Source organism: Schistocerca cancellata, chromosome 2 (assembly GCF_023864275.1).
Source record: "Schistocerca cancellata isolate TAMUIC-IGC-003103 chromosome 2, iqSchCanc2.1, whole genome shotgun sequence".
NCBI lineage: Eukaryota > Metazoa > Arthropoda > Insecta > Orthoptera > Acrididae > Schistocerca > Schistocerca cancellata.
In genome coordinates, this window is record NC_064627.1 from 528,780,192 (window position 1) to 528,794,861 (window position 14,670).

At 37.7% G+C, this 14,670-nt stretch overlaps 1 protein-coding gene across 1 annotated transcript in view; it reads right to left on the reverse strand.

Moving 5' to 3' along the window:
* Window positions 1-14,670, reverse strand: part of LOC126162075 (alanine--tRNA ligase, cytoplasmic) — a 183,895-nt gene that overhangs the window by 166,044 nt on the left and 3,181 nt on the right. Inside the window, exon 3 of the mRNA XM_049918347.1 lies at window positions 5,941-6,129. Within this exon, the coding sequence (XP_049774304.1) occupies window positions 5,941-6,129 (189 nt within the window). The remainder of the gene's footprint in view (window positions 1-5,940; window positions 6,130-14,670) is intronic.

Consider the following 14,670-nt stretch of genomic DNA (forward strand, 5'->3'; position numbering starts at 1 on the left):
AGAATTGGTGAGATGTAAAACAGACTTATTCATTAATATGCAACAGAAAGGTTAAAGGCAGCCTTACAGGAAGAAGAGTAGAAAGATATGTATAATGCTACAGGTGTCAGCCAAAAATTTTATGTCATTATGGATGGGTTAATTGGTGTGTGGAAGACCATCTTCATTTGGTGTTTCTGAGGATTTGTCTATCTTTCCAGGTAATGCAACACAAAATGGAATAAATGCAATGGTTACATCATCTTGAGGTTCCTCTTCTGTTTCTGTAAAACCTGTCACACTCTCACACAGAGAAAATGTATGCAACCAAACATCTCTAGCAGGAAGAGGGTTATCATATGGGAACTGGGAGAAGATCCAGATATTGTGCTCTTAACAGATGTCAAAGTCAATGCAACTGTAGTCCTATCTCATCAGCATAACATTGAGAAGATATAGGGCCAGTTAGAAGACAATGCATATCAGAAGATCAACTCAGATCTATCCCAAGTGCAGTGGAGGCCACGCCACCTCTCCACTAATCCATACTTGCCAGACAGCACTGTTAAGTGATAGGATTTTGTTAGCAACATTGGTGCCCGTGTTTATTCGCTTTGCTAAATACCTGGATGATATGCTTAGCCCTTATTTCAGAAAACATCCAGATCATATTCGCAAATCCATGGATTTAGAAAAATATTTTAACAACTGTAAGCTTAAGGATTGTGACATATATTTGAGATTAAATGTTTCACTTTTCCACCAGGTTCTTTGGAACTCACTGGCCAGAAATTACATACACTCACAAGAATCATGTCCTCATAATATTGATACATGGAGTCTTAACCCCTCTGTGACAAACAGATGTGTCAACCAAGAACTTTAACATCTGAGGACACTGAGTGGCAAACTCTGAGAGCATCATGTCTGACAATGACTGTACAACCTGTGAAAACAGAAGAGAAACCTCAGGAGAATGTTGCCACCACATTCATCCCATTTTGTGGCGCATTATCTGGAAAGACAGGATGAATTCATCATAAACACCCTGTGAAGACAGTCTTCTGCCCACCAGTTAAAAAGTGGGCATTGGTTGGTAGTGGAGAGGACAATTTCGGACTATGAGAGTGTGGGTTCTATCATATACACTGCCTGTGTGTCCAAGAACATCAACAAGACACCAGATTGAAGTAACCTAACAAGTCATCAGTCATGGAACACTGCTTATCAGGATTACAGCAAATGGACTGTGTCCTTACTAAGGTTCTGACACATGCATGTAGCTTCTGGGACTTTCATTAAAGAATCGATTGAGATTCAAGTAAGGGAACTGTCTGATCAATTGTGACAGTTGCTACATCCTTAATAAGCCCTGAGAACTCACACTTACTCTGATTTCAGAAGAGTTTTTCCACAGAATACACCATATCTCAATCCACAAGTCATATTATACAAAATTTGAACAGCAAAATACTGCCAACTGGTCTCTTCTGTGACTTGTTGAAAACTTTTGATTGTGCAGTTTCTTCCAAACGTACTCTGTGTATTACAGTATCGGAGGTCTTTCAGGTAACTGATTTTCATTCTGTCCTACTAAAAGGATGCCGAATGTTGCATTAAGAAACACAGGGAATGTACATAATGAAGCAGCATCTTGAAAACAGAGCAATATTACTACAGGTGTACCACAGAGATCGAGATGGAGACCCACTCTTGTTCTTGTTACACATACATGAGCTTACATTATATATCTAAGAAACACATGGAGTTCTCTTTGTTGAGGATGCAAGTCTGATGGACTTGCTTAAACACTTGATAATGTAAAATAATATTTTCCCAGAAATTAACAACTTGTTCTCTGCAAATGGACTGTCACTGAATTTAGGTCAACCATAATACAAGCAATTCAGTAGCCCATCAGTCTTTATCACACTATTTGAAATTATGCATCATGATAAATCAATAAACGAAACAATATTCTTAGGTGTACATTTTGATAAGAACTTGAAGTAACATATTGCAGTCCATCTTATATGTCTGAGCTCTGCACACTGTATGTTATGATTAATATCAAATTTTGGAAACAAAAAGTCAACGTTTACTTTTGCTATTTTCATTCACTAATAACTTATCGCAAAATATTCTAGGTAACTTGTCAGCGAGGAAAAATGTTTCTGTTTGACAGAAGTGTGCAACTGCAATAAAATGCCTGCTCTAGAACGTCTTGCAGACAATTGGGAATTTAATTGAGAATAAAGTTGCACGTGCATGTGTGCTCACATGCACATGGTTGTAATTATGATTATTTTTTAAATACCTCAACTGACTGCTCTAAATAATTATTCAATCCGATTTTCTTTAGTAGATTATTCAAAGGAAATTTTACGAATTACAATTTACACCACATTTCAACTTTTTGTCTGTCCTCCAGATAAAATTATGGTTTTTCACTTGTCGCGGTTATGGGGAATAATGAATTGAAAATAAAAATTTCCTATCACATACTGTTTCCCAAAATTAGAGGTTTCATTATTTACGAAAAATACATAATTTGGGAACCTTTGAAAGACAAATATTTCACCCAAGGATAAGTTAAAAGACCATTTTAGTCATTGTCTTTTATATTCATGTTCTGCAGTGTCCCTGAGGGCCAACAATATTCTGCCAGTATGTTGCTGTTCCATTGCCCCACAAACCACTTTTCAGCTAGTACAACTTTCTGGTGAAAAGGTTCCCCAGGTTCATCACTTGTATCTGCCAAGATGGCAATCGAGGACATACTTTAGCGATGTATGACACTTCATATTTTGGAAACATCTTATCAAGTTATTCACAATTTCTTTATAGTAATCAGATTCATGATTTCCAAGCACAGGCATACACAGACTTGAAGGCATTCCATGTATCTTTTTCAGTCTCACTTAACAAGTTGGTGAAATCTGTATCTTGCATAAGCTCTTATATTTGGGGGCGATTAAATACTCGCTCTTCAATCTTTGCACTGCTGAAGTTGCGTAACTGTCTTTAAGACGAGCATTAGCTTCCCTTTCTTTGGCCAGCCCTTTTACAAATATCTCCATTAACTGCATTTTAATATGCAAGGGTAGGAAATACATATCTTCAGGGTTCACTAACAACTCATACAACACTTATCTTACTTGGAATGTACGAGTTTCGCTTAGGCAACTCTTACGTAATGTTCCTTCTTGTTGTGGCTGTCCCACTAGCATGGAAAGAAGCAGTACTTTGTGTAATCTAGTTGCGTACCATTCAATAGCCCTTTACTTTCAGATTTGCACACAATTCTCAGTTATTCATATTATAGTGTAAGTAACTGACCAAGTCTTGCATAGTTTCACAAGTCTCTTTTGTGTTAATCAAGGATCGGAAGAGCTGAGGAATATTTTGTAGCTTTACAAAAAGGATCGCAAGAGCTGAGGGATATTTTGTAGCTTTACAAAGGAGGACTGCTCTTTAAACTTTATTTCAAGGAACCATAAAGAGCCTCCATTCCTCAGGGTTGTGAACATGATGCAATGCTCCAAACAAACCACCGACTGTCAGTACAGTACATGAACTCACTCTGGTGCCTCCTACATGAAGTCATTTTAAAACCCTGAGCAAGCTAATTCCATCCTGGCAATCATGAAGCCAATAACTCAGATTGTGCCTATGCCAGATTAAAGTCCCTACAGAGGTGCTGTTGACTGAGGTCACCGATCCCATCAGATCAGGGAAGGAAATTGGCCGTGCTCTTTCAAAGGAATCATCTGGCATTTGCCTGAAGTGGCCGGACGCAGGCATTGCCCTCCCGAATGCAAGTCCACTGTGTTAACCACTGCACCACTTTGCTCCGTGAATAGCACGATCTGATATTGTAGAATACTCTCTCATTTTGGTCAAGCAAAAGTAGTAGTCAGTGGCATGATCCTAGTATTCACACCACACCATTGTTAGCCTAAATGGCATTGATGCTCAAGAACTGTACAGCCACTTACGCAAGTTACTTGCTCATACGTAATAACAAAGATGCGAAGCAACAGACTTATCTTGGTTCCCAAGTCTGCAGTCAAAATACAACTCACATGCCTTCTTAACTACAGGAGTATGATATGCTTTTGACTTTTCACTATATATTCCGCACATATGTAACTAAACTTACTGGGTTTATTTACACATTGTCTAGACAGGCTGTACAAAGGTTTCTGACAGAATACTCGCTTACAACACTAACTTTACATAAGCACAAAACACAATACTGCCATTACAGTGTAGCACCAATACTCTTTCTGCAAATTTGCAAGGAAACTCACCAGGTGGCAGCACAAAGCAGAATTATGACAGTTAACATTAGATGGACAAATAGAAATCAGATTACACAGAGAATAAAGTTCCCCTGTTGCATGTGAACTGAAACTTATTTCCATTAAATTATAGCATATTTTCACAACAGCAAAGAAACTGATACCCAGAAGAAACTGTATTTCATGGAGAAAAACTAAAATAAAATCCAAATTCAGCATATGAAAATTAATCTTAATTAACTAGTTCCATGCAGAGGACAAATGGTGTGTTATGCAGTTTTATTAAAATATATTTATTGTTATCCCAATAGTTAATACATTTATTCCACTTAGCTGTTTCTCTGGTGCAGATTTTCAATGTTTTGTCACATTAAGAAACAAGCTCATTTCTTCGACTGAGAAATTTTTATGGCTACAAGTTCATAAGCATTAGATAACATAGACTCCAAAAAGATTACTGATGATTTGAAATTAGGTAAAACAACAAATTAGGTGTTTGACATTATAAAAATTAAATTAATTACAGCATATTTTAACTTGAGTGAAAGTAGTTCTGAATTTGCTACAAAAATTAAAAGTGAAGCACAGTCTCAAGTTTGCCAAAATCATAACAAATACAATTTTATGAACTCAAAGCTCACTTTAAAAGTTACAAATATTTAAAACTTTTTCTACATTTATGAATTCAGTTTTTTAAAATGAATCTTACTGGGAAATCAAATTATTCATATTTTGTGTTTAATAAGTCAATATCCTGCTATGAGTTACCAAAGCAAAACTTTTTTGAGCCTGTTAAAAGCATTTTCATGACTATTAGTTCTAAAATTTTATACTAATAATTTATAACAACAAGGATATAACGTGAATTTAGTTTAGTGCCAAGGTCATTGTAGTATCTTTTATTTGTATTCGGCTGTGCTGGTTCACCAATGTACATCATGTATGTCTGATACTTCAGTACCACATCTCAACAACTCACATTTCTTCTGCTCATGATTTCACAACATTAAAAGCTTTTCTTTATTATTTTCTACATTATCCGTTTTCTCCCTTGCTTCTTTCCAGGTTCTGTACATACATTCCTATGTATCTTACCATTTCTTTGTCTCTTGTTATCTACTTTATCACAACACCCACTGCTTTACTGGATTCCTTGCCTCATTGAAACTGCAATTTCTCACATTTTCTGATCCAAATGGGTATATAACAGATTCAATTTCAGCCAAGGATGTACAATTCAGAATGCCAAATGACAAAATGTAAGTATTTATACTTCTTTTTCCATTTTGGACTACTTTGTACTCTCGCAGTCACCTTTCCTTATGTTAAGCTGTGTCCTGGCTGACACTTTACTCTTCTAGAATAAGAGTGTGGCTCAAATCACATTCCAACTTGCTGATTCTGGTTTTTGTACTTTCCCTGAAGCATGCTAAACCATCACCACCATCTCTCAACACAACCATGGCAAATTTCCTCCACCAATGTCATCCATCTGACCTGGCACATCTCCAATGACCTTGACACTGAAAGAACATTAAACACCAACCTTCTTCCTTTCTTTACTGTGCAAAAACTATTCTTTATTTGTGAAAAAACTGTATGCCATTACTGTTCAGTTAGTAAGCAATGTCTTATTAACATCTAAATTTGTACATACCTTGAAATAATCGCCAAATGACCAATTTCCCAACATTTCAAAAAATGTATGATGGTAAACATCTTTACCAACATCATCCAAATCGTTATGTTTACCTCCAGCTCGAATGCACTTTTGGGTATTTGTAGCTCTGACCCATTTTGACATTTCACTGTTGGGATCCACATTCCCCAAAAAAATTGGTTTAAACTGGTAAACAGGAAATATACACCGGAATAAGTATTCATCTACAGAATTTTTTACATTTCAGCAAAATCTCAAAACTGGAAATAAAGTTAACAAGAAGAAGGTGTGTTCTATAAAGCAATGTTAAAAATGATAGGAAAAAAGTGAAGGGAGTTCCTTTTCAATTAATCTATATCAGATAAACAACAAATATATTTCTCCAACCGAAAACACTTTTGCCCTCAGGCAGCTCTTTCTGATTTCAATAGGTTTTATGAAGTCAGCTGAAGTTTTTGATACCAAGTGTCAGCTCTTACCTGTCACAATGATGATATGGTGTGTGAAATCATATGGAAAGTTTTTCGAAAACTGTCAAGTTGGAATGAGAAAAGAGGGTGTTTTGAAGCAATTATGCTGTTTAAGTTGGTACTTGCTTGTGAATCAAAGTCAGGATAGCTTCTTGATGCATTATTTGTAAAAAGTCATTGCATGTGTCAGTTGTGAGAGAGATCCAATAGTAATGTCGCATGTTCATTGAGGTGATGTGCAATTCCATGAGCACAGTAACTTGCCTTCTGAAGTATGGTGTATTGGTATAATAAGTCGTATCTATAAAAAGTGGCAATGCTTATGAAAATGGCCAAGTGTCTCCCTCCAACAGAAGTGATGGTGATCAATTTGGTGGTGAATCTGGTTTAGGTTGGTGACGTGTGTTAATGTTTTCTTCGACATGTTACTTTTTCTATAACTCGTCCATGTGGTTTTTTGTCCATGAGGCAGCTGTCAGTGATTGTTCAGTTAGTGATTGGTTCTGTTTGTTAGGGTTTATTTTAAAAGGAGTTTTTTTTTTAATTTTCAAACTTTTTTGTGCATGGTGTAGAAAAAGGAGTACTGGTTGGTTTTGGGACAGGTATTCTCTTTTATTACTGTATACTCACCTTTTTATGTTGTAAGGTCCATATACAGCTATAAAGGTTACATAAATTGGAAGATACCATAATTTCTGTCAATCCCCCTCTAAGCTTTTACTTTTGAGGGTTAGCCCATTTTTCAGCACCTGTCTTCAATTGCGAGTGTGTTGTCTCTAGCAAAGAACAATGTACATTCGTAATTTCCTTTGGTTTGTAATTTGCTTCCAATGGGATAGAATTTAATGATGTCACCAGAATGATAAGTGAAATTGTAAATGACACAGTCTATATCAATTCAGGGAGGCTAGGAAAAAATCTTAACTTCATAGTCTAAGACGATATTGAATTTGGTATACGTTAGAATGAAGGACTAAGTAATGAACATGTACTTTTTGTTTTCGACAACAAAAAAATTCTGCTCTGAGACACAGCCCTCCAAAGATGACACAGCGCATTCCATTTTGAAGATGGGAATTTTGGAAGAATTTTAAATCTCTGGAACAGTTTTAGGTGTGTGTGTGTGTGTGTGTGTGTGTGTGTGTGTGTGTGTGTGTGTGTGTGTCTTTTAAATCCTCTATTTGGACTTAACTGTCAAAGTTCTTTTACTATAGCACTGTGAACATTTTTATATAATTTATGGAAAAAATTTTCTTCAAAAATGCGAAGCCATAAAATTTTGATTCTTTTTCTGTTGATTAGTAACATATACTTCTACATTCCCTGAAAAGGAGAATAAAACCTGTCTTATTACCACATCATCATCATAAAAATCAAAACCTAGCCTTATTTAACATAATTTTAGATTTGAGAGATGAGTAAGAGACTCATTTATCAAGCATTTTAAATGGTTCTAAAATGTATGTGAAAGGTCCAACAACTTAAAGGTTTCAATTTATACAACTTCTGTGCACTCTTGTTTTGTACTGAAATTAGCCAGTCTATGAACTAAAAATGTTTTCCAATGCTTCAGTATCTTCCTTTGATATAGAGTGATGTCTTCCTGTTGAACCAATAGAAACTGGAGCACTTCAAAACATTGCGAGCAGGAAGTGAGCACTGATGGTGGTGTTGCTGTCCTTCAGCTGGAAACCTATATCCAGCAGCTGGTCCATGTGGTAGCATTAAGTTCACTACAATTTTGTTTAACTCATAACTAGCATCTATAATCTCTGCAATCCACCAGTCGCAGTCATACACACATGCCACAAACATCCCCCTTCTCAGGTTGTGAATCTGAATATTATCCTACTGTTTCTGAGGTGTTGGCCGAACAAACAAAGTTTCTTCTTTTTTGCTCTCTAAAGTGTAACCAATATGAATTCGCTCATCACTTTGAGTCCAAAAATGAGTTTTCTGAAATCCTAGTAGTTTGTTTACACAATTCTTCTTTTTTCTGCTCACAGAATTCTTCAATTTTCTCTTTGGACAAAAGAATGAGGGCTGCGGATGTGTAAGATTTTACAACTCTTGTAAAGTCTTCGGCATTCTGAATCACAGCTGTATTTGGTCTGGAAAGATTACGTTTGGTAGCATGGTGCTTCAGCAGACCGCCTACACCATCACAAGGCCCCTTCCTGTGACCAGTAGCACTGTATATCCAGTCAGTTGGCACAAGCGACTTACTTAGTTCAAACAGCTGGGAATGATTTTTAAAATGACTGGGAGCACCATTATAAATGATGATTGTCTTCTCTGTCTCTGTTTGCAGTTGAAGAATTTTGCGCATTGCTAGCAAAGCCTGAGCTGAGTCGTGTCCTGTGTCGTCACTTATAACTACAACACTCGTGGTCTCGTTTCGAAAAAATGTCACTGCTGTAAAAATAGAAACCTGGTCATTACTCCCATGATACCCTTGTAATTCTTGTGGGAGAGTTACAGACCAGTTCTCAGCAAAATCACAGTGAAGTACCAAACACAGTTCTTCAGCCTGTACACGACCTCTCACTTCTGCAATGTGTTGTTGCAATTTCTTCAGATGCTGGTGTGTTACTGCTTTCACTGACCATTTATCATGTTCATCAATGAAACTGTCAAAGGCAACAGTTTTCTCAATTTATTTTCCTCCCATGTCACACACGTAATTTCTGCAGTGTTATCTGCTTTGTCTTCCACGCCAAGTATCTGTAAAGACAGTCCTCCCTTTCCAGGGCAGTCATCACATACTTGAAACAAACAAGTCTCTCGCTTTATGCCACAGACTACTAATGTCTTCACTTGCTCAACTAAGGTGTCATATGTCACATTCTCCAGTAAGTTCTTCAAAGTACCCACACAAAGTTCAAAATTCGTGCAGTACGCACATAGACAGACATCTCTAGGTGGGTGTGGAACTACCCACTTACATCGTAGTGCATAAAATTTTGATCTTCCCATATGTAAAGTTGTATAGTTGCTCTTATAAATTGCAAAAGTTTCTTTAACACTACGAGTCATGTACCTCTTCACTTTCACAACTTTTTGACCTTCAGCTGTTACAGTTATAGAGTGTATTTTGTTGGCACTCTGGCGAGAACAGTCCCATTTATCGCCCAGATAAAATGACTGCACATTTTAAATTGAACTGCTTCCATAGGATGACCATAATAGGGATCTGGTCTTCCAAAGACTCCTTTTACAGACCTCACATTTCCTGATTTGCCTACCATGTTCTTTGATATTGATGGAACATGGCTCAAAACTTTTTTCTCTGAAAATATCTCTGAATAATTGTTAAAACTTGCACCTTTTCACTATAGGATGCACAGTATTCAACAGCTGAATTGATATTCGTGAAAAATTCCAGGCAAGAGATGCAAGAGTGCTTTGATTCATTTTCTTCTCAAGATGGAATTTCTACTTTGAAGAGTGGTCAGTTTTGCTGTAGTGTATTCATCCATAGCTTTAGTAATTTCTCTGCGGTTTCTTGATGCATAGAGCTTATGACTACTTCAACGACCATGGTCTCTTAACAGGACTGACACCTAGCTCTGTAGTCGACTAATTCACAGTATTTAATTCTTCCTACCACCCACCCACCCACGAACCATGGACCTTGCCATTTGTGGGGAGGCTTGCGTGCCTCAGCGATACAGATGGCCATACCGTACGTGCAACCACAACGGAGGGGTATCTGTTGAGAGGCCAGACAAACGTGTGCTTCCTGAAGAGGGGCAGCAGCCTTTACAGTAGTTCCAGGGGCAACAGTCTGGATGATTGACTGATCTGGCCTTGTAACACTAACCAAAATTGCCTTGCTGTGCTGGTACTGCAAACGGCTGAAAGCAAGGGGAAACTACAGCCGTGATTTTTCCCGAGGGCACGCAGCTTTACTGTGTGGTTAAATGATGATGACATCCTCTTGGGTAAAATATTCTGGAGGTAAAATAGTCCCCCATTCGGAGCTCCGGGCGGGGACTACTCAAGAGGACATCGTTATCAGCAGAAAGAAAACTGGCGTTCTACGGATCAGAGCGTGGAATGTCAGATCCCTTAATCGGGCAGGTAGGTTAGAAAACTTAAAAAGGGAAATGGATAGGTTAAAGTTAGATATAGTGGGAATTAGTGCAGTTCGGTGGCAGGAGGAACAAGACTTTTGGTCAGGTGAATACAGGGTTATAAATACAAAATCAAATAGGGGTAATGCAGGAGTAGGTTTAATAACGAATAAAAAAATAGGACTGTGGGTAAGCTACTACAAACAGCATAGTGAACGCATTATTGTGGCCAAGATAGACACGAAGCCCACACCTACTACAGTAGCACAAGTTTATATGCCAACTAGCTCCGCAATTGATGAAGAAATGTATGATGAGATAAAAGAAATTATTCAGGTAGTGAAGGGAGACGAAAATTTAATAGTCATGGGTGACTGGAATTCGAGAGTAGGAAAAGGGAGAGAAGGAGACATAGTAGGTGAATATGGATTGGGGGAAAGAAATGAAAGAGGAAGCCATCTGGTAGAATTTTGCACAGAGCATAACTTAATCATAGCTAACACTTGGTTCAAGAACCATAAAAGATGACTGTACATATGGAAGAATCCTGGAAATACTAGAAGGTATCAGATGGATTATATAATGGTAAGACAGAGATTTAGGAACCAGGTTTTAAATTGTAAGACATTTCCAGGGGCAGATGTGGACTCTGACCACAATCTATTGGTTATGAACTGTAGATTAAAACTGAATAAACTGCAAAAAAAGGTGGGAATTTAAGGAGATGGGACCTGGATAAACTGAAAGAACCAGAGGTTGTACAGAGTTTCAGGGAGAGCATAAGGGAACAATTGACAGAAATGGGGGAAAGAAATACAGTAGAAGAAGAATGGGTAGCTTTGAGGAATGAAATAGTGAAGGCAGCAGAGGATCAAGTAGGTAAAAAGACGAGGGCTCGTAGAAATCCTTGGGTAACAGAAGAGATACTGAATTTAACTGATAAAAGGAGAAAATACAAAAATGCTGTAAGTGAAGCAGGCAAAAAGGAATACAAACGTCTCAAAAATGAGATCGACAGGAAGTGCAAAATGGCAGGGGTAAAATACAGGGAACGAAAGGCTATTTACAATTTGTACAGAAACCAGATGGCAGTTATAAGAGTCGAGGGGCATGAAAGGGAAGCAGCGGTTGGAAAGGGAGGGAGACAGGGTTGTAGCCTGCCCCAATGTTATTCAATCTGTATATTGAGCAAGCAGTAAAGGAAACAAAAGAAAAATTCGGTGTAGGTATTAAAATCCATGGAGAAGAAATAAAAACTTTCAGGTTTGCCGATGACATTGTAATTCTGTCAGAGACAGCAAAGAACTTGGAAGAGCAGTTGAACGGAATGGACAGTGTCTTGAAAGGAGGATATAAGATGAACATCAACAAAAGCAAAACAAGGATAATGGAATGTAGTCGAATTAAGTCGGGTGATGCTGAGGGAATTAGATTAGGAAATGAGACACTTAAAGTAGTAAAGGAGTTTTGATATTTGGGGAGTAAAAATAACTGATGATGGTTGAAGTAGAGAGGATATAAAATGTGCACTGGCAATGGCAAGGAAAGCGTTTCTGAAGAAGAGAAATTTGTTAACATCGAGTATAGATTTAAGTGTCAGGAAGTCGTTTCTGAAAGTATTTGTATGGAGTGTAGCCATGTATGAAAGTGAAACATGGACGATAAATAGTTTGGACAAGAAGAGAATAGAAGCTTTCGAAATGTGGTGCTACAGAATAATGCTGAAGATTAGATGGATAGATCACATAACTAATGAGGAGGTATTGAATAGAACTGGGGAGAAGAGGAGTTTGTGGCAGAACTTGACAAGAAGAAGGGACCGGTCGGTAGGACATGTTCTGAGGCATCAGGGGATCACAAATTTAGCATTGGAGGGCAGCGTGGAGGGTAAAAATCGTAGAGGGAGACCAAGAGATGAATACAGTAAGCACATTCAGAAGGATTTAGGTTGCAGTAAGTACTGGGAGATGAAGAAGCTTGCACAGGATAGAGTAGCATGGAGAGCTGCATCAAACCAGTCTCAGGACTGAAGACAACAACAACAACAATTCTTCCTCTATTTGTCTTATATATCACTCTTTTGTGGATGTGTAAATTGTCAGAACACCTCACTCTCGTGTGGCCCCAGTCAGAAAACATCTCAAACAGTCTTTTTCACAAAACACACAGCAACTGTGTCAACTGGCAAATTCCTCATGAAAACACAGAACTCACTAGATGGCCTCATATTTCTCAGCAGCCTCTTCAGTAAACAAATTAGCACTGAACGACTACAATAGAGAAACCTGCAATGAACAACCACAACAAAGAAATGGACAAGAAACTACAACAAAGTGTAAGAAATATCTGCAAGAATGAAAGTGAAAACACATAACTGCAACAAAGAAAGAGACAAGAAATACCTGCAACAAAGAAAGTGACAATACCTGAAACCAAGAAAGTGACAAGAAATACCTGCAACAAAGAAAGTGATAAGAAATAATTGCAACAAAGACAATAGAAACTGTAACAAAGAAATTAGTAAGAAAGATCTTCAGTGAAGACATACATTAACCTTGAAAATAAAATAAAAAAATGATGTTTTAAAATAAAATCTATCCAACTTAAAAGTGGAAACTCTCCCATGCAGAGATTACAGTACTACATGGTACTAATCAACAGGACGTTTTTGTAGGCGTCATTTTGATGGGTGCTCCCTGGTGGTGTGTGTGTGTTGTGTATTAGGCGATTTTTCTGGTTTAATTTGCTTGTGTGGCGTGTTTATAGGCGGTGTATTGTTGCAGTCTCTGGTGGTGTGTATATGGGTAGCGTGTTATGTGGAGTATAGGGTTCATTTACGTGGGAGCATTGCATGTGTGTGGTATCAGTGGTGACTGTGCTTTCAGTGGAATATTGTTCAGTGAGTTAACGATTTTGGTTTTGTTATGTCGATGTTATTGTAGTTTTTTTTTCTGTTCGTCGTGTGTGAATTTTGGTAAATCATTTTGTTTATGTCTTTGGTAGGTATGGATATGACTGACAATGTCAACAGTTTTCAGTTGTCAGTAATGATGGGGGACAGTGTGTTGTCTCTAATAAAAATTCTTCAGCTATTTGGCATGTTGGCTGAAGTCGTGAAGTGTTCAGCGTGCCGTGAAGAAGTGAGGCTTACTAAAGTTCTGGTGTCTCGCTTCAGGGACGGCTATATGTGGAGATAAGGATAACAGGTCAAGGGGAGTGTTTGATTCTCGTTTTGATTTTCTAGGGGGTTTTTTGTGGTAGGATTAAGTGTGGTGGTGGTGGAGAAAGTTTTGAGACTTATAGTGTGGTATCGGTAGTTGCTGTTGACCTATATAGGTCAAGGGAAGTGTTCGATTCCAGTGGATATTGTTTTTAATTGGTTTTGGGAAGGCTGTGGTCATTTTATTTTATAGTTTCTGTTGTTTGGTTTAGTGGTGTGTGTTTATTTTTAGTTTGTCCCCACCCAAAAACCCCATTTACCCCTGCCTGTCCTGTTAGTTTCATTATATTTTTGGAGGAATATGTGTCTGATGGTTTTCCAATCTATTTTTCTGTTTGTTGTCATGTTTGCAAAATGACATCATAGTTGCAATATGGGAGTTGTTGTGAATGGTCGTTTCCACCATATTGGTGACATCATTGGTCAAAGCAGACGGGTGGAATCAGATGTTTCTGTTAACACAAAAAATTTAACTTTTCTGGATTGGAATTAAAAAAAAAAAAAAAAAAAAAAAAATCTGTAAATTATAAAATGGTGTTCACAGTGTCATCTTTGGAGGCCTGTGTCTCGGGGCAGGAATTTTTTTAGGCGAAAACGAAAGAATAGTGTTTCTTACGTCTGAATTTTAACATATGCTAAATTCAAGTGCCGGAAGTGATATGGATTATGCCAAATAATGTGTCAAAGTGGGTAACTGCAGTGTTGGACATATGATTTTCTAACCACACTAGGCATCAATTTGTATCAGCAATTTTATTTTTGTTTTGATACTCACTGGCTTTGCCAACTCTCAACCAAATTGTCGCATTCCAATATAACCTAGGCCTTGAGCTTCACAAAAGGTTAGCCTGTCAGAACATCGGGAAGAAAATCCCAATCTCCAGACCAAAAACAAGTCAATCCGCACATTTAAGTGCACTCATGGTGTACTAGACTCTTGCACTGCATGTTGCTGTTGATA